The sequence below is a fragment of the Gopherus flavomarginatus genome, chromosome 1 (genome assembly GCF_025201925.1).
Source record: "Gopherus flavomarginatus isolate rGopFla2 chromosome 1, rGopFla2.mat.asm, whole genome shotgun sequence".
In the NCBI taxonomy this organism is placed as follows: Eukaryota; Metazoa; Chordata; order Testudines; family Testudinidae; genus Gopherus; species Gopherus flavomarginatus.
In genome coordinates this window covers 60,831,618-60,858,873 of record NC_066617.1, presented here as the reverse complement: position 1 = coordinate 60,858,873, position 27,256 = coordinate 60,831,618, and the positions used below count along the sequence as shown (strand labels likewise).

Here is a 27,256-nt window from a genome sequence, read left to right as displayed (position 1 = left end):
CAGGAACTGTCTTTTTTATACCTTGCAAAGCACCACACACTTAACTGTTGGTGCTCAACAAATAATATAATAATAAACATTGTTACAATGAGGTAATATGTTAGGCGCACATAACTAAGACTCTTGTGTGTTTCCTAGACTATTAAGGCCCAATTCTGCAAGGCCCAAAATGCTGGCCATGACTTTGTCCCTACATCTGCAGCAAATTCTTATGCTGTGCAAACTGTGAGGATTGGAATCACACAGGAACCGAATAAAATTTAATAAAGTAAAGGAGAGTAATGTAAATTAAAGAAATCAACATGGGTTTGTAGAAAATAGATCCTGTCAAACTAACTTGATATCTTATTTTGATGTGATTACACGTTTGGTTAATACAAGGTAATAGTGTAAACATAATATACTTAAGACTTCTGTAAGCCATTTGACTTGGTATTACAGTGACATTTTGATTAAAAAACTAGAATGACATAAAATAAACATGGCACACATTAAATCGATTAAAAACTGGCTGATAGGTCTCAAAATGTAATTGTAAAAAGGGAATCGCCATCAAGCCAGTGTGTTTCCAGTGGAGTCCTGCAGGGATTGGTGCTTGGCCCCATGCTATTTTACATTTTCATCAGTGACCTGGAACAAATGTTCATTGATATAGTTTGCAGCTGACACAAAAATTGGAGAAGTGGTAAATAATGAAAAGGACAGATCTCTGATTCAGAGCCATCTGGATCACTTGGCAAACTGGAGGCACACAAATAATATTACCTTTTAATACAGATACATGTAAATGTATACATATAGGAACAAAGAATATGGGCCATACTTACAGGATGGGTGACTCTGTTCTGGGAAGCAGTGACTCTGAAAAAGATTTGGGGCTCACAGTCGATAATCAGCTGAACATGGGCTCTCAGTGTGATGCTGTGGCCAAAAGAGCTAAAGTGATCTGGAGATGCATAAAAAGGGAAATCTCAAGTAGGAGTAGAGTGGTTATTTTAAATCTATATTTGGCACTGGTGCAACAATTGCTGTAATACTGCTTCCAGTTCTGGTGTCCACAATTTAAGAAGGACATTGATAAATTGGAGAGAGTTCATGTCAAGGTTTTTTCCCCACTTTGAACTTTAGAGTACAAGAAGTGGGGACCTGCATGAACACTTCTAAGCTTAATAACTAGCTTAGGTCTGGTACGCTGCCACCAGCCAGAATTTAGTGTCTGGCACACTTTCTGTTCCCCCAAAACCTTCCCTGGGGAACCCAGACCCAAACCCTTTGAGTCTTAAAACAAGGAGAAATTAACCATCCCCTTCCCTTTCCCCCCAGACTTTCCCCTCCCTGGGTTGCCTTGAGAGGCTTCACACAGAGCCAAACTCCTTGGATCTTAAAACAAGGAAAAATCAATCAAGTTCTTAAAAAGAAAGCTTTTAATAAAAGAAAGAAAAAATAAAAATTATCTCTGTAAAATCAGGATGGAAAATGCTTTACAGGGTACTCAGATTCATATAGACCAGAGGGATTCACCCCCCAGCCTTAGATTCAAAGTTACAGCAAACAGAGGTAAAAATCCTTTCAGCAAAAAGACACATTTACAAGAGGAGAAAACAAACATAAGCCTAATCTGCCCTGCCTGGCTATTACTTACAATTTTGAAACATGAAAGACTGATTCAGAAAGATTGGGAAAGCCTGGAATGATGTCCCGTCCCTCTCAGTCCCGAGAATGAACAACGAACAAAACAAAAAGCACAAAGAAAGACTTCCCTCCACCGAGATTTGAAAGTATCCTGTCCCCCTATTGGTCCTTTGGTCAGGTGTCAGCCAGGTTTACTGAGCTTCTTAACCCTTTACAGGTAAAAGAAACATTAACCCTTAACCATCTGTTTATGACAGTTCAGAAAAGAGCCACAAGAATGATTAAAGAATTAGAAAACATGCCTTATAGTGATAGATTCAAAGAGGTCAAACTCTTTAGTTTAACAAATAGAAAGTTAAGGATGATGTGATTACAGTCTATAAGTACCTGTATGGGGAAGAAATATTTAGTAATGGACTCTTCACGCTAGCAGACACAGGTACAGCACAATCCAACAGCTGGAAGTTAAAACTAGACAAATTCAGACTGGAAATAAGGCATATATTTTTAACAGTGAGAGTAATTAACCATTGAAACAACTGAGTAAGATGTGTGGGGGACCCTCCATCACTCATAATTTTTAAATCAAGCGATTTTTTTTACAAGCTCTGCTGCAGGAATTATTTAAGGGAAATTCTAAAACAGGGGTCTCAAACACATGGCCCGTGGAGTTATTTCCTGCAGCGGCCATGCTCCCCTCACCCGCCACCCCCTCCTCCCCAGTGTGCCACGTCCACGCTCCTCTGCCTACCTCCAGGCACTTAGCACTTTCCAGGATGGAGTGGGGAGGAGCAGGGAGCCGCTTGCTCAGGGGAGGAGGCAGAGGAGAGGTGGGGCAGGGGTTGAAATAGGGGCAGAGTTGGGGTGGGGTCTTTGGGGAAGGGGTTGGAATGGAGATGGAGCAGGGCCTTATGGAAGGGGTGGAATTGGTGCGGGGCCAGTAGGGGGAAGTGTCAGTGATGCCGCTCTTGGGCCAGGAGTCCTCAGATGGCCGTCGTGGTGATTTGAGTTTGAGATCCGTGTTCTAATTACAGGAGTTGAGAATAGAGCAATGGTTCTGAAACTGTGGGTGAGGACCCCCCAAAGTGGGTCACAACCCCATTTTAATTGGATTGCCAGGGTTGGTGTTAGACTTGCTGGGGCATGGAGCCAGGGCAAAAGCCTGCTCCACATTATCCTAGGTTGTGGGGCTCAAGTTACAAGCCCCCTGCCTGGGGCTGAAGCCCTTGGGCTTGGGCTTGGGCTTAGGCTTAGGCCCCCCTACCCCATATGCGGCAGTGAGGCTCAGGCTGGCTCATATTTCTGTCCCCCTTCCCGGGGTCACATAGTAATTTTTGTTGTCAGAAGGCGGTTGCAGCGTGATGAAGGCTGAGAACCCCTGGAGTAGATCATCACACGGCTCCCCTCTTAACTTGGAAACAAAGAACCTGGGTAAACCTGTGCCCTGTCCAACCTGCTTCGTCAAATCTCTCCTCACAAGCCCTGCTGCTCACACAAGGGGAACCAGCCGAACACCACAACTACTCACTGGCATGAACACCGCTGTTCGGGCTCCTGAACGCCCTAGGCGAGGCCGCCCGCCCTGCACATGCCGCTCAGCCGGTTTGTGCGCCCCTATGGAACCAGCTGCGGGGCCCCCGTCAGCAGCGCCCACGGCAAAGGGGGAAACGCCCCGCTCCACTGGGGGCACCTGTTGCCATCAACCCCGCAGCGCTGGGTGCAGCAGGGAGCAGACCACGTTCTGCACGAGGCGAGCACGCGCCTCCCGCCACTGCTGCCAGCGGCATCACTGCAGCCCCTACATGCCCCCGCAGCTCGGCACCACGCGCAGCGGCCCGCGCCCCCACCGGAGGTTTCAGCCCAGCCCATTGGCCTCGCTCCTCTGCTCGCGCCCTCCTATCGCGGCGGTGTCTGATCCCCCCCGCCCTCCGGAGCTCGGAGCCGGAGGACCTTTCCCAGAATGCCCTTGTAGGCGGCGCGCGCGGGCCGGGTTAGAGGCGTCCCGTTGTCAGGTTGCGCCGCCCGCCGCCACGCTGTTCCTCTGTCGCAAAAGGCGGTTGGGCAGCGCCGCCGCGCGGCTTCCGTGGGTGCTGCGCAGTCGCTGCCGCGCATTGACATGTGGCCGGGGAGCCGCTGAGGAGCGAGCGGAGCGGAGCGGGCGGCGGTGGCGCAGCGCGCTTGGAGCCCGCTCCTCCCCCCGCGGAGCCTTTAGGCCGGGGACGCTTTTCGGGCTTCAGCCGCGGAGAAGCGACCGCGGCGGCGGCTCCCGGAAGCCCGAGGCGGAGCCTCCATGTTGGGGAAGCTGGCAGCGCGGCAGTGACCGAGCCCTGTGGGGACGCGGGGCCTCTACGGCCGGAGCCTCCGATCCTTGGCGCCAGGTACGCCCAGGGGGCGGCAGCCCGAGGAGGCGCTGGGGGCCTCTTGGGGTCCCTCTGGGGAGCGCTTGGGCCGTGTCGCGTTTCCTGGGGAGCAGGCGGGGGGGACTCTCGGCAGCTCCTATGTTACAAGTGAAAGTAGTTTGAGCCAGGCCTCCCGGTGGGGCTGCGGGGCGACTCCCCAGTCCCGTGTCGGAGCCGGCAACTTGGCTCCGCGGGGCCTTCACCTCAGCTTGGAGCCCACCGGAGAGTTGCGGTCTCTGCTTCCCCCTCGCCGGGGCCGCAGGCGGGATTTGGTGCTTAGCCCCGTGCGAGGACACTGACGCGAGACGATCGGATCGAGGGTTTAAACCCAAACGTGACAGGCCGTTGCCCCGCAGGCGCTGGGCTCGGGCGCGCTGCGCTGCTTGGGCCCTTGCCGGCTGGCTGCGCATCTGCCCGGGGCAAGAGGGAAAACAAAGGGAACCAGCGGCTGGAATAACTGAGCTCCCAAGTCCCCGGGCCAGCGCCGGCCTCTGAGCCTGCCCCTGAGCACTTCTTCTCGTCGTCGTCCCCACTCCCCGCTCCGCCAGCATCCGGGGAAAGCTTTTGTTACACAAAACCAAACCACCAAAACAAATCTCTACTATACGTAATCGAGATAGGCACGGACCAAAGCTTGTTAAAATGCTTGTGTACAGCAGTCCCGTGCCATGAGCTAAAAGTTGCTCCCGTTCGGGTCGGTCAAAATCTTACTTAGACCACTTTTGTAATAGACTGTGTGGCTACAAGCTTTCTGTATTGGCATCACCATGTCAGCACATTGCATTCAGGCACTAAGAATTAGATTAAAACCTGAAACTGTAGTAAAATTAAAGGGAGGGATTTGGGCTTTAGCCTAGGTCTGATTGCCTTTATGCTGGAGTAAATCAGGAGTAATTTGTTATTGGAATTACACTGGGGGAAAAATGGTAGTGAGGAAAATTTGACCCTTAAATCAGTGAGACTTCTTGAATTTTGGAGGGAGTGTAGTGGTGGTCAGCCAGTGTCCTATATTTTATTTTTTTTGCTTGATATCTATTAAAAGAATGTTGTTGGACAGAAAAGGCCCCAGGTTTAAATGTACATATATATCTATTTCACATTCCCGCATATTAATAAAAGTAACAGCACTACTTATTTAGAATTGAGAGTAATTTTCAGAGACTTTAAAATCTGCAGTGTTTGTACTACAAGTGCTGTGAAACTAAATATCCAAGAAGAGCGAAATACAGAAAGTAAATAGTGAAAAGCAAGGTAACTCTTTTGTGTTTGTTAATCTTTTGTGGTGTTAATGTAATTGGTAAGGAAGCTTCTTTTAAAATATAAATAGACATAGTTTGTGAATTTATTTTCTGTACTGCTTCACTACTTATTGGAATACAGGTTTTTGTGCTTTATATAGATTGTCATTAATATTTATATTACAATAGTGCCCAAAGGCTGGGTGTCGTTGTACAGATATGATATATATGACAGCACCTACCCCCAAAGAGTTTACTTTCTAAGAATTATCTGGGATGGAGGGTCCAGTGCAACTTGACTTTTTTTTTTAAAGCTTTATGCTAAATATAAGATTCTTAATTGCAGCAATAAAACTTTATATTTAAGTTAAAATTTAAAGATTCAGCTGAAATTTTAAGTGGAATTTAGCACAGTGCAAACTTTGATATCAGGTATAGCAGTCCAGTAGTTACTTTACAGTTGAAGTTGAAAAATACTTATATTATGCTGTTTTCTAGGTTCTTGGGACTTTCTGAAAAGATTAGCCTTTGGGCTCTTATCACTTTGGGATTTTTACCATTTAAAAATAACAAATTTTAGAAACTTTTTTTTCTTTTAACTTTTTCATTTTAGAAGTTCATCCTTGTATGTGTAGTACTCAGTGAGGAGTGAATTCTCCAGAGAAGAGAGATTTCAGAAGGGTAGCTATGTTAGTCTGAATCAGCAAAAACAACAAGGGGTGCCACAAGGACTCCTTGGTGTTTTTGCCAGAGAAGAGAATTAGTGTAACTCTCATACATGGTATGGCTCTTTTCTTACTAGTAATGAAAGCCCTGATCCTGTATATACATCCTCACAGATTCAGCTGCAGCGCTTGGGAGTATTGTTTTGTTAGCTTATACATATACTTGGTTATCTGCACACTGAAATAACCAATTACATGTATATAATTGCATATGTAAATAAATTTATAATCCATTATTGTTGGTGTAATGCATATGCAACATGAAATGAAACTATATCACGTGTATAAGTAGCTTAAATGTGGTTCCTGTAAGGAACTAGAACTTACATATTTCCTAACTTTTTTGTGTAAACGCCTAAATATAAGATAGCATTATTGTATTTTTTTATCTTCTAATTATCTGATTTGACTACAGAATTGTGTCCGTGATATTCTACGCAGTTTCACTTTAAAGATAGATAAAAATTATATAAAGTCAACAGAACTTTATTTAAAGGTTCTCTCATCAGTTTTATAACTTTTTAGGACTTTTATACCAGTGAGTTGATATTCAGTAAGTCTAAAAAGAGCCCAGGGGACTAACTCCTTTATTTTTTGCACAACCACAGCATCATTCATGGGATCATTAATCCATTTGGCTTTTAACACAACTTTTTCTTAAGGGGATTTAGCTTTTAAGGGAAAGACACCTAACTTAGGGCAAACATATACTACCGGGCCACATCAGTGCAGCTGCACCGCTCTAGCGTATCTCTCGAAGACTTGCTATGCCAACAGGACAAATGAGAGGGGGAAGCTTTGTAGGCAGGAGAGCATTTCCCACCAACATAGCATGGTGTAGGTACTGCTTTAAGTGGATGAAACTTATGTCACTCGGGAAGTGGCTTTTTCACACTCCGAGCAATATAACTTGCCTCGACTTAAGCAGTAGTGTAGACAAACCTTTATCAAAGTGGTACTGTTTGATGCCTACACCTAAAACTTAGGTCATCTTAACTGCATAGCTCACAGTTGTGAGAAATTTCACACCCTGTCAGACCTAGACAGACTGCCATACTTTTTCCCCCTCACTGCCAGTGCCTTTGTAGATGCAACTAGGTCGGCTGAAGAGGTGGATTACCTGTGTCAACAGAAAAATCCCTCCCATCGATGTACGAAATGTCTATGCTATTGCTGCAGTGCTGTGGCTATGCTGCTATATTACAGACATACACTAAAAGAGTTCAAGCTTACTGTCAGGACGAAGAGTGGAGTAAATTCTTACCTGCCCAGCCCTTCATATCTAAGTAATAACCTTGGCAACATTAATTAAAATATCAGGATCTTGAGATGAAATGACAAATTAATATCACTAACTAAAATATACTTGAATTTTATTTTGTAGGGATATGAAGTTTTCTAACTCATCTTGTACTAATTCTTGTGAAGTTATATTTGGAAGCCTAAAAATGCAAAAGTTAGTTTGTGCCCTCTTTGGTTGCTTTATGAAGTATAAAGAAGCCTTGAAAAATATTTTTCAAATTCTTTTTCCACTTGTCTTTTACCTTTGAAATACCATGAAACAAGTTTTGTCTTTCTTTTTTTTTTTTTTACTGATCGTCTCCTTGGAGGAGACCCTGGAAGTGGATTGGGAGCTTCCACAGTCTTTTACTTAAAGAGGTCATAGTGTTAAATCTTTAGCAAAGATATCTTTCTTCTCAGTTGTTTGTTTTTGTTAATACACATCACAATTTTTTTTTAAAGAGCCTGAATAAAAGTTCTTCCCTTTTCAGCGGCTCAGGTTTCACTCATTTGGTACTTGTAATGTTATCTTAAAAGTTATCCGGATCTACATAGTCTTCCAGGAAAAAAATAGGATGACAAGATCTGAATTTCCTGTGTATGTATGTGTTAAAACAGAACATTCCCCTAAATCCCTACTCCCAAGTGGTCTTAAAAGTAAGAAACAAAACCCTTTAGACATTATAAAGAAGTAAACATAGTCATCCATTTTTCTTCTTTTGTGAGGTATCTTTAAGACTGAGAGCCAGTTCATTCAAAACTTCTTCAGAAACTTTTCAAATGTTCTCAGGACTGTCATTTTATTTACTACTTGAACATTTTCAGGCACAATGTATTAGGAGTGTATCCCGTTAGTCTAAAACTAAACATTGAAACTTGTTAGATTAATGTTAATCTAATATTTATATGGTGTCTTCACAATCTGCGTTTATAGGGCAGTGGTTATCATGGTACTTGTGTGCATCAGAAATGTGACTTCATATTCATTGTGTTTTTAGACCAATACATTTTGAGTATAGACTTCTATTCATTTGTTTTAGAAAGGCAGTAAGTAATTTCTGCTCAGGATATGTCTGGTTACAGACCACCATATTTAGTTGTTACAAGGATGTCTGGAGGTACATGGAAAATTATACATTATGAAGAATTCACCTTCAGTATTCTATGGGAAATTTTGAGAAGACTGGAATTTTTAAAGAAATCATTCCACGTGTATGAAAATATTTAAAGATAATTTATCCAACAATTAATTTGATGTGTAATTTTAAATAAAATAAGCTCTATTTCACTCAGTCTTGTGTTTGTTTTTTTTAATCCTCCCTCAAGAGAGGTTTCATTTTCTCTGAGGATGGGAGGGAGTGCAATAGCTTTGCAGAAAGTGTGGTAGATGCACTTGGGCCATGTCCACTGGGTTTCTTATTAGTGTATTTCAGCGGTTCTCAACCTATTTACCATTGTGGCCGTGTATGGATCTCTCTGTGTTGTGTGTAGGGCTCTGTGCCTGTCACGGATTCTGGGCAGCCCAGGTCAGTGGTTGGTGAGTGGCCGGAGCAGCCACTGCTTGGGCAGCTCCCAGGGTATAGGAATACCATGTACCCAAGCAATGGTAGCTAGATCAGTGGGTGCATTCTTCCATCAACATAGTTGCATTCACACTGGGTGTTCGTTCAGCTAGAGGGCTATGGGGTGTGGTTTTTTTTCACATCCCTGCTCCATGTTGACATAATATTTAAGTGTACACAAGAGTTTTCTTGCAGACTTGGGAAGACAGCACTGAATTGGTTCACGTTTGGAAACTTATTTCACAACCATAAAGACAAAACCAAAAAAAGTTTGTAATTAACAATGCATATATATTTTTTTACAGAACACGGCAGATGCCATTAAGCATAGAAGAAATCATGGGAGAGACCTTAAAAGAATTTTCACTATCTGTATTTTCAGTGGCCTATAGTAAATTCAGTGATCAATTACTTTTCATTACCAGCAAGTGGAGCCATGGAAACTGTTATGCTGTGTATCAAGGCTTATTGATGTTTCTTCTGATTATTTTTTGACAGTTTTGCCTGATTTCTTTTGGTTTTGGAACTTGTTTTTGGAATTCCTTCACTAGTTCTGTTCATTTAGTTGGGCTGTGCTTTGGGAAGTGTATAGGATAAATTTCGTTCACGTTACTTGGGAAATTGGTCCATTTTCAGTATCAGGCATATTGGACCCACGGGTTAGTTGATGCACCCATTATTTAAGTGCAGGCTAATTTTCATGGTGGGAAATGGTATGTTTTACATGATACAGTACACATACTTACAGTGACTAAGCGCTCTTATAATAAAAACATTACTTCTGACTGCTAATCCTAATCAATCTCCCTTAAAATCCCCCTAGATGGAGTTGCTGTAAGGTGGGTGCATAACTGGTTGGAAAACTGTTCCCACAGAATAGTTATCAGTGGTTCACAGTCATTCTGGAAGGGCATAATGAGGGGGGTCCTGCAGGGATCAATTCTGGGTCCGGTTCTGTTGAATATCTTCATCAATGATTTAGATAATGGCATAGAGTAGCAGTTCTCAACAAGTGGTTTGAGGCCCCCTGGGGACCACGAGCAGGTTTCAGGGGGTCTACCAAGCAGGGCCAGCATTAGACTGAGTGGGGTCCAAGGCAGAAAGCTGAAGCCCTGCCACCCCGAGCCCTGCCACCTGGAGCTGAAGCCTGAGCAATTTAGCTTCATTGGGGCCCCAGGCAGTTGCCCTGCTTGCTATCCCATAATGCTGGCCCTGGCTTTTATATGCAGAAAAACAGTTGTTGTAGCAGAGGTGGGCTGTGAAATTTTAATAGCTTGTTGGGGGTGTGTGTGTGTGTGGGGGGGGGATTTAAAAAAGAAAAAGGTTGAGAACCCCTTGCCTAAAGAGTACTTATAAAGTTTGTGGACGGTACCACAGGGGGAGAGGTTACAGGATTATAATTCAAAATGATCTGGACAAACTGGAGAAATGGTCTGAAGTAAATAGGATGAAATTCAATAAGGACAAATGCAAAGTACTCCACTTAGGAAGGAACAGTCAGTTGCACACGTACAAAATGGGAAATGACTGTCTAGGAGGGAGTACTGCAAAAAGGGTTCTGGGGATCGTAGTGGACCACAAGCTAAATAGGAGTCAACAGTATAACACTGTTGCAAAAAAAGCAAACATCATTCTGAGATGTATTAGCAGGAGTGTTGTAAGCAAGACATGAGAAGTCGTCGTTCTGCTCTACTCCATGCTGATTAGGCCTCAACTAGAGTACTGTGTCCAGTTCTGGGTGCCACATTTCAGGAAAGATGTGGACAAATTGGAGAAAATCCAGAGAAGAGCAACAAAAATTATTAAAGGTCTAGAAAACATGATCTATGAGGGAAGATTGAAAAAATTGGGTTTGTTCTGTCTGGAAAAAATGAGACAAAGGGGACATAAATTTTCACTTACATAAAAAGTTGTTACAAGGAGCAGGTAGAAAAATTGTTCTTAACCTCTGAGGATAGGACAAGAAGCAATGGGCTTAAATTGCCGCAAGGGAGGTTTAGGTTGGACATTAGGAAAAACTTTCTAACCGTCAGGATGGTTAAGCACTAGAATAAATTGCCTGGGGAAGTTGTGGAATCTCCATCATTGGAGATTTTTAAAAGCAAGTTAGACAAACATCTGTCAGAGGTGGTCTAGATAATACTTAGTCCTGCCATGAGTGCAGAGGACTGGACTAGGTGACCGCTCGAGGTCCCTTCCAGTTCTGTGATTCTAAACCTCTCAGTGAATAACCCCTCAAAAATACTTTAATAAACAGATAACATTACTGCTTTTTCCAGAAGGTCAGAAGACTTGGTTTTTACCTGGCCAGTTGTTGGATCCTTTTCATTTGTACAGACTGGGAGTTTGGGTTGTTTTGCTCTTCCATGTAGGACTTTTCCCCTGGCCTGGTTGCATGCATGCATACTTTAAAAGAGTTGAAAGTGGAAGTTTCAACTCTTGGCCCACAGCTTGGAACATGGACCCACTAGTGCATATGTCTGTGTGGTATCCCAATTCATGCTTATTTAGCCCCCTCAGTAAGGAGATGAAGGCAGTGTATTTTGTTTTTGTAACACTGCAACCCGTGTCTCCTATTTTAAAAACCACCTATAATCCCCCATACACATGCATGGAACTCAGGGCAGAAGAACATTTTTCTCAGTACTATCCACTGGAATATCTAAGAAGTAGAATTGCCCTCAAGTAGCTGCATTTCTCCTTACATTGGGGTCTACAGGCAATTGAGTGTTACCTTATCAACTGTATTAATAAACACTGATAGAATGAATATTGACACGAACAACTAATATTCATTTGTTATCTGGAGAACATGAAGACTTAAATTTCAGTCTCTGGAGTTATTTCTCCAATGCTGCTGCTATTTTTTGACTAAAAACATGCCTTTTAAATGTAATCCTCCCTCAGAAATAATACCCAGGACTGAACCTACTGGACCAGGAAATATGCATCCGTATTGAGTTGTCTCATCAATGTTATCCTAGAAAGGAAGACTTGAAATATATTGACATTGGTCTGATAGTCCATTATAAATAAAATATACAGTGGAGGTAGAGGACTAAGTACTCCCCAGAGCCACCTTCACCCTGGAAGGACATGGATCCAAAGTACATGTTGTGGAATAAAGTTTTCCTAGCCTCTCCAGAGGCTTAGATAGCAATGCAGACAAAAACTGAAGCATCAGAGTCTTGGTATTTGTGTCTCTACACATTGCGCTGCCACAACAGAAGCAGAGAACTTTACCTGAAAGTTTCAATCTACAAAAGAAATTTATTTCCTGTGGGACAGTCTTGAATCAGCACTGATGAGAGACAGCCTGTGTTAATCAGTCTGGCCTGCACCCAGGACAAATCCACTATCTTTGCCTTTTCCCCAACCACTGCATACAAATTTGAAAAGTGTTCAAAGCAATTTATCGGCTTTGGCACAAAACTTCTACCACTGGGTCTGTTTCTTTTACCTGCTTCATTTGTCACTTGTCACCACTCTTTGTGGATTACCCATAAAGATATGTAGTGAAGGAAACATCTAGGAAAAGCTCATGTCAAGTCCTTATAAAACCATCAGTAGCAATGGTCTGCTGGAGAATTCATATTCTCTTTCAGGGCAGGGTGGAGTGATTTAAATCACCAAGTGGAAAGCCTCGTTTTTAAATCAGTTTCCATTTATACGTCAGTTATTTTCTACAGAAAGATGCATTCTCATATAACCATTAAAATGTTGATTTACAGATAAATAGAGCTTTTACACTAGATTTGATACATCTTTTTGCTATCTAGAAGGGCACACTATAAGTGTTCATTTATTTAAGCAATTATATGGCTTAATATTTTCAGATTTTTAGTAATTGTACGTTATTAGTACATTGGAAAATGGCGAATATTGCTCATTTACTAGATAATTAATTTTTTATTTATGATCTGTGGCAAACTACATTAGGATGGGAGCTGGAATTTAATTAAACACACAAACCAGCATATAATATTTATTTTTACTAAACAAAAGAACCGTAGATGTTTTGGGTACTTAATCTAATCTTATCAAAACGTGTTTCACCTTTACAACTTAGTGATTTATTAAATAGAGGGTTTTACTGTAATCAGTTAAATTGATTATTTCAGGTCAGCCTGGGAAAATTTTCAAATATGGCTATGTGAAAGTGAGTGGAACTTGAGTTCCTATGAGCCTAAGTCTCTTGAAAATGAGACCGTCTCCTAAGCCCTTTATGCTTTTAAAACTAGAGTATCTGTGTCTCCTCCCTCATTCCTCTCATTTTTTATTCATACACAGGAAGAGAGAGACAAGTTTTCTTGCTTTTTAAACTCCCAATAGATTTCTTAACTTTGATAGAATATTTTCTTCATTTGGACGAATTCATTTTGTGCCTACAGAAGAGGCTACGACTGTCAAACACTGATTTAAAGCTTCAACAATTTCTGGTTCCAGATGCTTGGCTAGTTACTTCCACCAGTTCAGGGTTTGGACTTTCTTTAAAATATAATCAGCAAACATGTCTTGCTTGAATGGTTCACTTCCAGCTCTGAAATCTATTGTGGTTGGCATGGTTGAAGAATGATTATTAGATGCTCCTGTCGTAGCAGCATCATCTTCAGCAGTTAGGCAACTACCCTGGAACTTTGAGATGAGAATATTGACAAGAAAATGAGGTGTAGGTACTTGATCCATCTGCTTCTTTACTGCCTGCAATTTAAGTTTGTTGGTGGATATTTCTTTTGTCCGTGTCTCTTGAAGTTCTTTCCAGATTTCAACAGCATCAGCAGTACAGCAGCAATCTTTCTGCAGTTTGTTCAAGGCTATGAAAATAGACTTCAGTATATTCAGCATGTCTTCTACACTTCTTTTTAGTCTGATGTTGACTACTTTGGCTGTGATAGTGCCAGGTATTTTGTCACTTTTTTCTTCACAAATAGTCATCAGAATAGTCCAGTTCTTAATAAATAGGTCAAAACAGTCAACCATTGAATTCCATCGTACGTCTTGCAAAAGAATTAGTTTGGATCCTTCTGCTCTCCTCAGTTTAGCTGAAACAAAATGGCTGTTACATTTTGCATGCCAACGGAACATGTACACACACCTTTCCTGGAGTCTGCAAGGTGATTGACCTGTAGCTGTTACATTCACTGCGCTGTCCCTTGTCCTTATAAAATGAGATCACAATACCATCCTTCCAGGCGGTTGACAAGGTTCCATTAATTTTCCTTTATTCCTGGAGTGGTATTTAAGTTTTTGGCTAAAATAGGCATCAAATGAGCACTATACCCATATGTTAGAATTTCAGGTTCTCTTCATTATTTTATTTAAGATTTTTTTTTTCCCTGTCTGCTACATTTGCAGTATTGTCTGTGAGGAGGTTGCACACTTGACAGTTGAATTTTTGTAACAGCATGTACTGCTACTTTTAAGTATTCTGCTGTATAGGCATCTGATGTATCACCTGTTTATGTGAGCTAAACAACCCTAGCTTCTGCTGTCACATAAGCATGCATTACTGGATTCAGCTTAATGAATTTCCCTTCAATGTTTTTGCACATTGTTTAATTTCCTTCTCATACACTGTATCCAGCAATGTATGCTCTGACGAGTGGAGTGTAACCTGGTCTTAATGATTACACAGTGTAAATTAAATATTTGCTCTGAACAAGATGAAAAGGAGGATTGGTTGCATAAGTGAACTGAGCAATCTTCTCGTGTGGAGTCTTGCTGGAGTGTGCTGATTTTTGAACTCCTCCATGGTTTTACTGGATGATAAAGATTTCTTATTTTATTTTTTAATAAAGGTAGTTAACTGTATGTTTAGTTGCTGCACTGTTGGTGGCACTGGTAGATGACTCTGAAGTTGTAAACATTGCAGATGATGGATGTTCATAACCCCTTATGGATCCAAAACAAAATGGTTTAAAAAAAAAGTCGCTCTTGTTCACTGATTATTACTGAATTTATTGCTTTAAAGAAAACGAGATTGTATATGAAAGATTCCTCCTCCTGCAAGTTTGTACCACTTTTTAAATGATGTAATTTATTTTAAACTCAGTTTTGTAGGGAAAATAGTTTAATAAATCATAAGGATTATCTACATCTATTTAAATCCTTATCTCTAACAATGTACCAGCTAAACAGCTTGGAAAAAAAAGTTGTGTTAAAATTCCATAACTACCTAAAACTTTGCCTTTAAACAGGAAAATTTCATATAGAATGCTTGATTATATTGAGCAAAAAAAAAATCATTTCAGAAGTCCAGCAGTAGCAGTATAAAAGCAATTGATAATTATCAAGAACATAAGAACGGCTATAATGGGCCAGACCAAAGTTCCATCTATCCCAGTACCCTGGGGCTCGGGATTTCCTATATATTATATTCCCAGCTTCTGTCAAACAGAGGCTAAGTTATAGCCTCTGTTTGCCAGAAGCTGGGAATGAATGATGGGGTGGATCACTTGATGATTACCTGTTCTGTTCATTCCCCTGCCATTAGCCACTGTCGGAAGACAGGATACTGAATTAGATGCACCTTTGGTCTGACCCAGTATGGCTGTTCTTAGGTTCTTATAGTTGGCAGTCTGTAAGAAGGGTGTAAAAATAAGTTTAACCAGATTGTTCAGACATGTCCCTTCATCCTTTTTAGTCATTGCCTTCTGTTGAGCATTTGTCATAATGTTTCATTCTGAAAACCAGGCCTTGCATCTCTTTGTCACATTGTTTACGTTTTGTATGTGTTTCTTTTTGACCCAGAGGTACAGGAATTTCCTGAAAATATTTCCAGATTGGATCTGTGTTTATGACCTGCAGCCATGCCAGTTCTTTTCTTCAGTTACCAGGTGTTGAAATGAACTCAAGAGGTGGCGCCTTGGAGAATGTTGTCCCTTCTTCCCACAGTGGCCTGCTTTGACACCAGTATTTTTCTGGTTTCAAACTCTGCTTCTTCTCCATTGTTACATAACTCCCCTGTCCCCCCCAAAAAAACTACCAGTCCTAGACTTCTGCTTGTATAACCCTCATGCCTTTTGCAATGCAATCTTTTAATTGTTCAGAGAGAGAAACGGTTGGATTTCTGTAATGGATTTCTGTTTTTGTCTGTCTGTGTACACATGTAAGGAGACAGAGCAAGCTCATTTACTTGAAGTGCTGGAACCATCCAGAAGAAAGGACTGGTAATTACTGGACAGATCAGTGTTTTTCCTTGAGGTGGAGAGTTAAGATTCTATGGTGGATAGAGTCATAAATATTCATGACTTAGGAATAGAGCCAATCATAGCTTCTCCCTGTCTGAGCTTTAAAATAGGACTATGAGCTCACCCAAATGGGCTCAGTGCATTATCCTGATGAGATACATGATGATGTTTCTTTCAGTCAGAGGCCAAGTCCCAACACCTTTGATGACTTTTGCCAGTCTCTTGTATCCAGTAGCACAGCCCTTGGGTGCCTCACAGGATCAAGCCTTTAATATGGGACATGACTTAGTGTGCCATAGTTGTAGAGCTTGATCTCAAAACACGTTTTTCTTGATTCTTTATATGAAAAAAGCAGCTTTTAACTCCGTTTTTGATACTCATGGATTCAGCATATTTATTTTTTGTGCAAATGTTTTAAGAGATTATAAATTTAGGCCTTAACATATTTTGCATTAAATTCATATTTCATTTTAAACAGTTCTTATTTTGGGGGAAAAAAACCTTATAGTTTAAATACAGTAACAAAGTAAATCAGATTTTTATCAACCCTGCCTCAAGGCCTTCTGAAGTTAGAAAATTATGGGGCCTTTTATCCTTACAGGAGAGGAGTACTCTGATCTCAAACTACAGGAAATAATTATCAGCCCATAATGTGGGTGAAAAATTTAATTAATTAAACACCAAATTAAGAGCCTGTGTAACTGAATGAGATGAGTCTACCAGTAAGATGGGATTATTCTGTCATCAACATGGTGACCAGAAAATTTTGAACCAACTCAAAAGAACCACGTACATAGTTCACAACCTTAATTAACCTTGATGACACTACTGCAGTGAGAAACTTCATTAGATCACACAGGGATTTTGCAGCAAAGCAGTATAATCTTTATACCAAAACTAAACCTATTTTCACTTTATCCCAGGACTCGCAGTATGCAAATGCTATCTAATATGTTTTTGGGGCTGGGGATTTCCTGTATATTAAGGTCAGATGTGAACAGCAGAGAGATACCACCACTGCATTTTCCATTTCTCTTTATAATCCATTTAATACTTGAGAGAGCTGCACATAGAGGTCCAAGTCACAATCCTCTCAACTGTGGTTTGATTATACACGCAAAATTGAGGACCTCATTTCTGTCACAAGATGGTAATTACCTTAACCATGGATGTTGCATTCATCAGCCTGAAGTTAGGAGTAGGATGCTTGTCCATTAACAGCCTATCCTCACAAAAAGTAATTGAAGCCAAAAACAATGGAATTCAGAATATACATTCCAATCCAGGTCTACCTCTCCTTTATATTTAATTCCTTTTTTTCTCCTATTGCCCATCACTATGGGTATTAAATAAAGCAAATCTTCTCCCAGACCTCTAGCTACAGTGCATAGTGATATTTTTCTACCCTGTTAGCCATCACAAAAGTGACCATAGGTGAGGCTTTAGCAGTGCTGCTGGACAATTGAGTAAGGACATTCAGGGCAAGCTGCAAAAGTAGTCTGAATGATTTAGTCTCCATCATCCTCTAACTCCACAAAATATCACTTTCCTTTGCATCGCTTCAAATGAATAGAGTTGAAATTATGGTTACACTTTCTGCACACTAAATCCTTTTTTTTTTTTTTTTTTTACTTTTCCTCCATTTTTGAAAAAAGGATCTATATGCAGAAGACTTTAGTTAAAACTAATACTTCAAAAACCACACTATTTCTCAGGTGAACTAGCTTTTAAAATATCAAAACCACTTTTCAGCAGTTTTGAATGTTTGAAAAAACTTGATTCTCAGATCACAAAATTAAAAGCAATGGTGTGCATTAGCCATGTAATACACAATATGATTTTCCCCCCACTTTTAGTCACTTATTTGGTTCACAAATAATGTTCCTGTTACATTGTTGAAGAATCTTCTCATTGAGGCTGAAAGCTCCAATTTAAGAAAATAATCAAGCATGTGCTTAAGTTTCATCATTAGCTTGAATTTAAGCACATGCTCAAAGTTAACCATGTTTAAGTCCTTTCCTGAATAGGAATGCTTTCCTCAATTAGAGCCCAAGTGTATTGCAGATTTGTAGCTTAGAAATTAACCCATTTTGGATTTTAATGATACTTTTTTGAACACTTCCCTTATTTCAAACAGTGCAACTATTTTTAAGAACTTCAGTTAAAAAATCATCATGGCACTGAAGCTAATAAGAAAATTCAGTACAGAAATATTCACTGAGACATCTTAGAATGAACGTAAGTGTTTAGAGTAGTAAAGTTTTTGACCTGTGTTTATGGAAGGCTGTCACTCAGCATGGCTGAAGAAGTAGAAGTCCATTGTTTAGATTCCGTAGCTTTTATTTAATGCTTGTTTCCACTGTGTTCAGATAATTTCAAGTTGCATTTTTAAATAGCTATATATTTTCCTCCTGGGATCTTTCAAATAACTTTTAAATCTTCATGTAACACTTTTCAATGCACCTTTAAAGAAGAGACAGCCATTTCAAGGCCCCAGAATATCTTATGCTAGTAAATCCTATGTCGTCTTCTGTAAAGATGTATTTTAATTATATACTAAAAAAGACTTTGTTCTAATGTGTAATGTTTTTTAAAATATAAAATAGAGGCCCACAAAAATGTGGTATGTTGGATCCTGTATATATTACACACACACTGTGTTGGAAGAACATTACTAAGGTTGCATAGTCAAGCACTCAAAAGTTAGGAAATGCAAGAAGTAAGGTTGCTAGTTCAACCTTAATTTGCCCCATTGTGTATGTTAAGATAGTATGTAGACATGCAATTAAAGACTGTTTCCCACCCCACACTCCCAGTTCCTTGCCCTTTCAGTGCCACCCTTCACCTTTGGGTTCTTCATCCTTCATCAGCACAGGTAGCATTGAGAATACAGGTGAGATTATCTCCATACTGTATTCCTTTTTTAATATTTAAATAGATATCAAGAGATATTCAGAGTTGCCACAGTTGATTTTGATGATGGAAGAGATACTAAACTTTGTGCTTCAGGGTTTAAGCCAACCTCTACCTATGAGACCTATATCATCCCATATCTGCCTACTGCAGGGTTCTTACATGTTCCTCTGAAGCGTATGGTTCTGGCCACCGTTGGAGAAGGATACTGGCTTGGATGGACTTTGGATCTGATCCAGTCTGGCAATTCCCGTGTTCCTAAATTTTTAAAGTGTTGGCATCATCCTTGTCTATCATTTGTTTTGCACATGTTGTAGTTAGCTGCCCTTTTTTTGAGACAGCCCACAAACTGCTTAAGAATGGGAATCCTACACAGATTATCTCTTTAGGAAAGGGGTCTTTTACCTCTTAATTTATCTGAAAATAATCTTTTGCAAGTTTCTCACTAGCCTGCCCTACCTCTACTGTTTGGAAGGAAATCTCTTGGAATATGGCTTTTATCGCTGTAGCTGGCTGATGGTTTTCCTAGTCTGAACACATCTTTACAGAAGTATGCTTATTTGTAGGTGAATAGTTTCTAATTTGCCTATTCTAGAGACTCTAGTGAAACTGTATAATCTTATCTTGAAAAGTGACTGAGCGGCTAAATGAATTCCATGTTTGTGTCAATGATTTCCATATCACATTTTGTCAGCCTACCAGTAAAAAGATAGCTTTCCCATTTGAGAACTTTGAAACCTAAACATAGAATTTGAGAATCTTTTGCTTTTGGTGATATCAGTAATAACAACTCCGGCCATATTCACCATCTGTTACATATGTAACTCAGTGTGGTCCGCTTGGTAGCACAAGTGTAATAGCAGAATTCAGACCTAGCTTTTGAATGTGGTGGATTCTGTTTGATTCAGGAACTAGAATAAACTTAGATGGCTTTTAGTATGTTGACTCTGTCCAGTTTAATAGTAATAAAGAGTTAGTGTGTGTAATTTTAGTTAATCAACCAGATATGACTATAAGCACACATTGGGAGCAGAACTGTCAAGGAAGATGGATCAGTTTTTGTAGTCCTTTTTTTGTAGGAGAAGCACAAAAGATTTATAAAAACAAAACTGAACTAGTGGGGAAAATATGGTGTCAACATAGGCATTGTCAATACTCTATAAAGATGTTTTACTTAAACCAGTGCAAAACCCCTTCTTGCTTTGGCTTGAGTGGCTTATTTCAATTTCACTTAAACCTCTTCCTTATCAGTTTGTACTAAACCAAATTTAGCCTGTTTTAAACTGGTACTAGATTGTTCACAGACCCTTTTGCACCTGTTTAACTAAATCAGTTTAAAATCACACCTTAACTTAAACTGATGCAATTCTGTATGTAGGAAAGCCCTTAGAGCAAGTTGGAGCATCGATGGGGAAGTTCTCTTCAATCATCATCTCCTACTTCATGTAAATAAACTACGTGGTTAAAAAGATTTCATTAGTTTATCTTTGGTCACACCTGGTTATACTCATCAAAAACAGGTACAATCTTTTGGGTGTAGAAATACGAGTCTTGAGTGCATCCAAAGCACCTCCAGTTTTTTTCTTTATTTTATCTAATTTATTTCTACACCACTGCAACTTTATGGTAACGATTTTAATTTTAGTAGTTTAGGATATTCAAACGTAACTTTTAACAACTCAAACTCTGATCCCTTCTGCCTGTTCAGTAATATGTATTGTGCTGTGTAGTGTTTAATGCCTTAATAGATTTGTAATGTAACTAACTTATGGATGTTCTAATTTGTCCTAACTCACTTATCTAAACCATAACACATTTACATAGTTTTACCATTTAGCTATTTCAAAAATAAATATAAATGGTCACGCTAGTGAATCTTTTCAGATGTATAAGATCATGCTTAGAAATACAGTAACCACAATTGCATTTTATTTCTTAGGGAATATATATATGTGGCTTGGTGTTGATATGTTTGGATGTAGGTATCTTTGGGGCTTTATTCCTAATGATAAAAGTGAAACATCTGGAACTGTACCTGGGTACCTTATTTTCAAAAAGAATTGATTGACACACGTCAAATACGTTTGTCTTGCATTAAGACAGAGACTGAAATTTTCTTTTGAAATCCAGCCTAAATCTCTAAACTTGAAATTTATAAACAGTTATTTTAAAGCTAAAATAGCTCATATTTAATTGGTGGAAAACTTTCATGCTCAGTTATCTGAAAAATTGCTAACTTAATCAAACTATGCCCACAATTTATATCTAGACTGAGATTAAATAAGAAATTACATGCCAAAAGGTAACTTCTACAGAAAGTTTATAAGCGCCTGAGAAAGCATCGTCTCAATTATAATGTTGCTACTACTCTTGAACTAGGTATTTTGTATGCTTATCTTGTAAAGGAAATATACATTTTTAGAATGGATTTCTCTTGGTTTTGGAAGACTTACGTGGTGTCATCTTTGCTGCTACTCTTTGCAAACACTCATTTCATTTTTGAATATTCCATGTCAACACCTGGATGACTATAGCTGCATATACATTGTGCAGTGTCATCCACAAGGCAGTCAACAAAATTTGCTATAATTAAAACTCAAATAGAAAATTTCTCAGAAATATGTCTTAACCTTACTGGACATTCACAATTTGCATGCAAAAGCAGGATTTTTTTTAAGAAACTGAGGAAACTGGACCGATGAATATTCTCCATTTTGAATGCAAATTTTCTCTAATAAGAACTTAAACTGAGGTGGTATACAACTGCAATAAAGTGCTCTCTGAGAAGTGCTACTAAAATATTCTTAAGGTTTACATTCCCAAAGTTTGTTTACTTGGAAGATATTTGGTTTTGGGGAAGAGAAGTGCTTCATCTTCTAACAGTCCTTTCATCCCCCACCTTCCTCCAAAAATCTTAATTTGCTCTTAAAATTCTTTGTTTTCCACAGTTCATCAAAACTCAGTTGTTGAACGCATTCCAGACTCCTTGGATGCTAACATAACGTAAGTGCCCTTAAAAATCTTTAACTGTGTTACTACTCTGTTCCTTGTAGTATCCTTTTAAAACTAAGTGGGAAAAATAGCCTTTCAAAGTTCCTTCAAGAAATAACTTTTTATTCTTATTTTCAGTGAAATAAAAGCAAACAGCTCTTGTGTTGGTTTTGTTGAAAGTGGTCAGTTTGTGATTGGGAATAAGATCAGAAATGTATCAACCTTGTTGGAATCAGCTGTAATCCTGTGGCTTTTCTCCATCAAAATGTTCAGTTTCTTTAGAATAACACTCAGTACTTTTTTTTTTTCCTGCTAGAAAATCTCCAAAATCTTTGCTGTTTAAAAAAAAAAAAAAAATTAAAAATTAAACCCAACAAATCTACTACGTAGGTTATGTCCATCTCTCCAGTTCTATGATGTCCATGCTTTCTTCTTTATATTTGGCAGTGTATTGACATTGACAAGGTTTCTGCTCAAAACACTTCAGAATACTTGTTCATAAGAACAGATCAGACAGAGGAAGCACCAGTAAAAAATGCATGCTTTCAATCACAGTAAACCATGAATTTATGGGTTGGCTGCCAAAATTGAGGATCTTAGAGATTAATGCTACTGCAACTCATGTTTGGAGACTTGAAAGTTGACAGGGGGTTTGCCTGTCAACCTAAACTTGGCTGCTTCTCTGGACTTTATGCTATTACCACTTTTGTCATTAAATATCTCAAGACACTTTTTGAGAGATGGGGCATTTACCCTGGTGCTGTTGTTTGAATTGCCATTATGGTAACTACCATATGCTTATATCAAACTCCTCTTGCAGATTATTACAGTATTTTGCACTTCCTGTCCTATACATGTATTCATCTGCTGTACAGTGATTATAGAAATCATGGGACTGGAAGGGACCTCGAGCCCATCCCTGACAGGTGTTTGTCTAACCTTCTCTTAAAAATCTCCAATGATGGAGATTCCACAACCTTCCTAGGCAATTTATTCCAAGGCTTAACCACCCTGACAGCTAGGAAGTTTTTCCCAATGTCCAACCTAAAATGCCCTTGTGGCAATTTAAACCCATTGCTGCTTCTCCTATCCTCAGAGGTTAAGGAGAACAATTTTTCTTCCTCCTCCTTGTAACAATCTTTTATGTACTTGAAAACAGTGGAGGGCATGGATCAGTATTCATGTTACTACCTGTCAGTACCCAGCCCGAGCCGGGGAAGGTAAGGGATCCAACCAGCTGACCAAATTCAGTGATGAATCCTAGTCACGTGCCACCTGTGGCACATTGCACATATGCTAAGAAGATATCCTCTCACAGTCTTCTCCAGACTAAACAAGCATCTTTCCTGAAATGTGACGCCCAGAACTGGACACAATACTCCAGTTGAGGCCTAATCAGCTTGGAGTAGAGCAGAAAAATTACTTCTCGTGTCTTGCTTACAGCACCCCTGCAAATACATCCCAGAATGATGTTTGCTTATTTTGCAATAGTGTCACACTGCCCACTCCATATTTAGCTTGTGATCCACTATTACCCCCATACTCCTTCCTAGGCAATCATTTACATACAAGGGGATGAAAATTTAGCACGTATGAGAGCGGTGTGAACAGCTGGCTAGAGACAGTTGCTGTGGGAACCATATAACCTTGAATTTCATGGTTATTGTGCATTCAAAGGGGAGCTTCAGAGGTGTTGATTAGATTTGTACATTTCAAAAAGGGAAAAGTACAATGTTTAAAAATGTAACAAGTGTTCTATTTTAACACAACTACTTGAAGTCCTGAAAAATCTAAATTGCAGATGTCTGGTTTCACTTCCAGAGTGAGCAACATCAGATACCTTAACAAAGGGAATTAAATTAGGAGTTTAGAATAGAAAGGCTGTTTCAAACTCAGTTTGAAACAACATGCATTCTGGTAGAGTAAACAGTCTAGATTTATCTGGAGCTAAAGGAAATGGTAACTATCACAAATCTTGATTAAAAACACATTAATGACATATCTCCTTTGTATTTAGAAACACCTGTTCTCACACATGATCTTTCTGTCCTGACAGCAAATGGAAAGCAGCAAAGGTGTTGTTCACTGTTGATGCTAGATCCAGAAGGCCCCTCCCTGTGTGCTCTTCTGAGAGCCAGAGAAACAGAAGTTACTCCCATAATAGCTTTACTATTTTGAAATCTACTCCTGAGGCTCCCCTCTAAGCACACCCTGGACATTCAGTAACTTAGGGCTTGTCTACATGGGGAAGTTGCTCTGGAATAAGGTAGGGTGTGAATTTAAAGCACAATAGCTATTCCAAAATAGATCACTGTATGGAAACTCTTACACTGGAATAAGTGTTTCCACATAGAGAGAGATTCCAGATTAGCTGTTCTGGAATAGTTTATTCCATAGTAGCTATTTCAGTCAGTTTCCCTGCGTAGGCACGCCCATAGTGGCCTGAAGTAGCCAATTAAATGGCATGACACGACCATTAGCAGCAATGCTGCTCACTTTCCTGTTCTCACCACAAGATTGGTAAAACAGCATGTGGGAGTAGCCGGGAAGCAGGGGGAGTCTCAGCAAAGAGCTGCTAGCTGTGTTGAAGGGGACTGCTGCGAATGGGAATCCAAGTGCACATAAATATCAAATCTTAGTAATAAGGAGCATGGATAGTGGTGAAGAGTTCAGAGAAGAGAAGGTTACTATGTTACAGCCAGTGGTCTTAAAGCAGCTGCAGCTGCTGGGAAAGTGAGCTATGGCTTGGAAAGGGTATATCTATGCTGCAGTTAGACACCCGTGGCAGGGCTGTTTTAATTACAATGTATACTTCTGAGTTTGGGCTGCAGCGTGGGCTCTAGGACCCTGCAAGGTTGGAGGTCAGGATGCAGCTTAAGTCTGGAAGTGTACACTGCAGTTAAACAGCCCTGAAGCCTGAGCTTCATGAATACAAGTCAGCTGGCACATGGCAGCCATGGGTTTTTAATTGAAGTGTAGTCATACTGTCCATAGACTGAGGGGAAGTAACCTCCTCTCCCACGCTCATTCTCTCTTATAGTGTTTCTCCTATGTGGTACCAGAATTAGTCAGCTGTATCTACGTGCTTTCCAGGCAAGCAGGCTTCATATACATCAGTAAATCTGTCTCTTAATCTCTTAAATTCTGTCTCCTGGCAACAAGCACATGGGACATGAATTGAATACATTCTTGGGTATTGTAAACATGTTTTAAACTATAAAATGTCTCCAACTTCTACCTTTCTCCTGGAAACTTGGATGTTTACCCTTCTCTTCCTCTAAGACTTAGGAGTCTAAGAAGCAGCAAGAGGAAAGGGTGATTCAGCTACACAATTCTTAGTGACTCTCAGCAAGTGTTACTTTTTCAAGGCATCACCTTGTGACCTAAACAAAGAGACCCTTCACAGAGAGAAAGATAAAGAGGAAGAGACGCCTATTTTCCATCCTCAGCTTAGAAGACCTGGGATAGGTCTAGCTCTTGATTCAGTGGACAGGCCGTTTGTTTCTTACATGGCATCACATCAGTGCAGTCTGAGTGACTAGGATGTAGGTCCTAGGGACCTTTCTAGTCCTTCTTTTTTTCAGTTGACACCTTTCCCTCTGGGTGATTGTGTCAACTTTGTCTTCTGTGCTGGTGACTCTTAAATCTATACCTGCACGTGTGACCTGTCTCAAATCTCATATTTCAACCTGCCTCATTCGCATTTCTTTCTGGATGTCAAAACAACACTTTCAACTCAGCATGGCTAAAACATCTTCCCCTAAGCCCTCTCACTGTAGTCATGCTGCTATGTCTATTCTTCAGGCGTGGAGCATCATCTTCATCTTGTCTCACTCCTCTATATATGTCTAAGGCCTTGGCTACACTGGCGCTTTACTGTGCTGCAACTTTCTTGCTCAGGGGTGTGAAAAAAACACCCCCCTGAGCGCTGCAAGATACAGTGCTGTAAAGCACCAGTGTAAACAGTGCCGCAGCACTGGAAGCGCGGCTCCCAGTGCTGCAAGCTAAACCCCATGAAGTGGTGGAGTACGTGCAGCGCTGGGAGAGCTCTCTCCCAGCGCTGGTGCTGTGACCACACTCACACTTCTAAGCGCTGCCGCGGCAGCGCTTTGGAATTTCAAGTGTAGCCAAGCCCTAAGTGATTTTCAAATCCTGCTGTTCCCTCACTCCCCTGCCCCCAACTGCTGAGGTGGGAATGGCAGAGAATAGTTGCTACAGTTTTGCTAGAGATGGAGAAGCCTACTTATGAGAACTAAAGGGGCCAACTTATCAAGGAAACTTTCAAGGAAGAACACATTTTTCTTAATAAAAAGTAATATTTTTCCTTTTAGAATCTTACATAAGTTTGGGGGATATTTTATTAAAAATTGTTTTGTAGTTCACCTATAAAATATCAGATGTAAAGTTGTATTAATACTAGTTTTGATATTAAAAAAATATTCTTTATTAGGCTTTACAGTAGCTAAACTATTTCTGTAGCCACCTTCTTGAGCTGGTCCAGTGAGACACTGGGATCAAAACAGGCTACAAAAATGTGCATATTAAATGGTCCATATTCGGCTTGCATTGGAAATTCTTTTGTAAAGTTGATAGTGGTTAATTTTGTAAACCTATATTAAGCAAAAGTAAATTGTTACTTCAATATTTTTCAGGTTGTATTTCCCAAGTAGAGATGAAGAACAAAAAAAAAATGTATTCCAAATATTGAGGATCAAAAACATGAAGACATGGAAGGTAACTTATGCGTGTGTGTGTGTGTGTGTGTGTGTGTGTGTGTGTGTATATATATATATGTATGTATATAATATATATAACTTGTGTGTGTGTATATATATATATAACTTTTGTGTGTGGTGTCCTATAATAAAGTGACAATGTTTGGAATTACGTGAAATTAAAATTTTAGGGAAAACATGAAAATGTTTTATTGTCAGTAGTCAGGTTCAAGCAAAGTGCTTAGATTTTGTATTTGATCTTTCTCTGAATTAGTAGATTGTAGGTTGTAGAATTTAATCTGTAAATTTACACTGGTTAGCAAAATTTGTTTTTTTCTTCTGCCTGGGAAGGTCCCTGAATCCTTTACAGCAACATGTTCAACCTGATCATAGTTCTAGAAACAGAAACAGACCTCTCAGTCAGTGGCAGGCAGGCTAGTAGTGTTTGCAACTTAACCCCGCCAGCCCTGGGTTAGTAGTGTTTGCAACTTAATAGCAATGTAGTTTTCCTAAACTTTAGTAACATCTCTTCATTTATGTTTGAGTTATGGGTGAGTGGGAAAACATGAAAACACTGTTTTGAGTGAAGGAATTAATATATTGTCTGAAA

At 40.0% G+C, this 27,256-nt stretch overlaps 1 protein-coding gene across 4 annotated transcripts in view; it reads left to right on the top strand.

Moving 5' to 3' along the window:
* Positions 1-3,751: 3,751 nt before the first annotated feature.
* Positions 3,752-27,256, top strand: part of SCAF11 (SR-related CTD associated factor 11) — a 66,516-nt gene continuing 43,011 nt past the window's right edge. For 3 of the 4 annotated variants that reach the window (XM_050936046.1, XM_050936045.1, XM_050936044.1), the window contains exons 1-3: positions 3,753-4,010; positions 21,889-21,943; positions 26,584-26,665. In XM_050936046.1, the coding sequence (XP_050792003.1) occupies positions 26,659-26,665 (7 nt within the window). In that variant the 5' untranslated portion in view covers positions 3,753-4,010; positions 21,889-21,943; positions 26,584-26,658. Of the gene's footprint in view, positions 4,011-21,888; positions 21,944-26,583; positions 26,666-27,256 lie in introns of all 4 variants that reach the window. The other variant, XM_050936048.1, reaches the window with a different exon arrangement.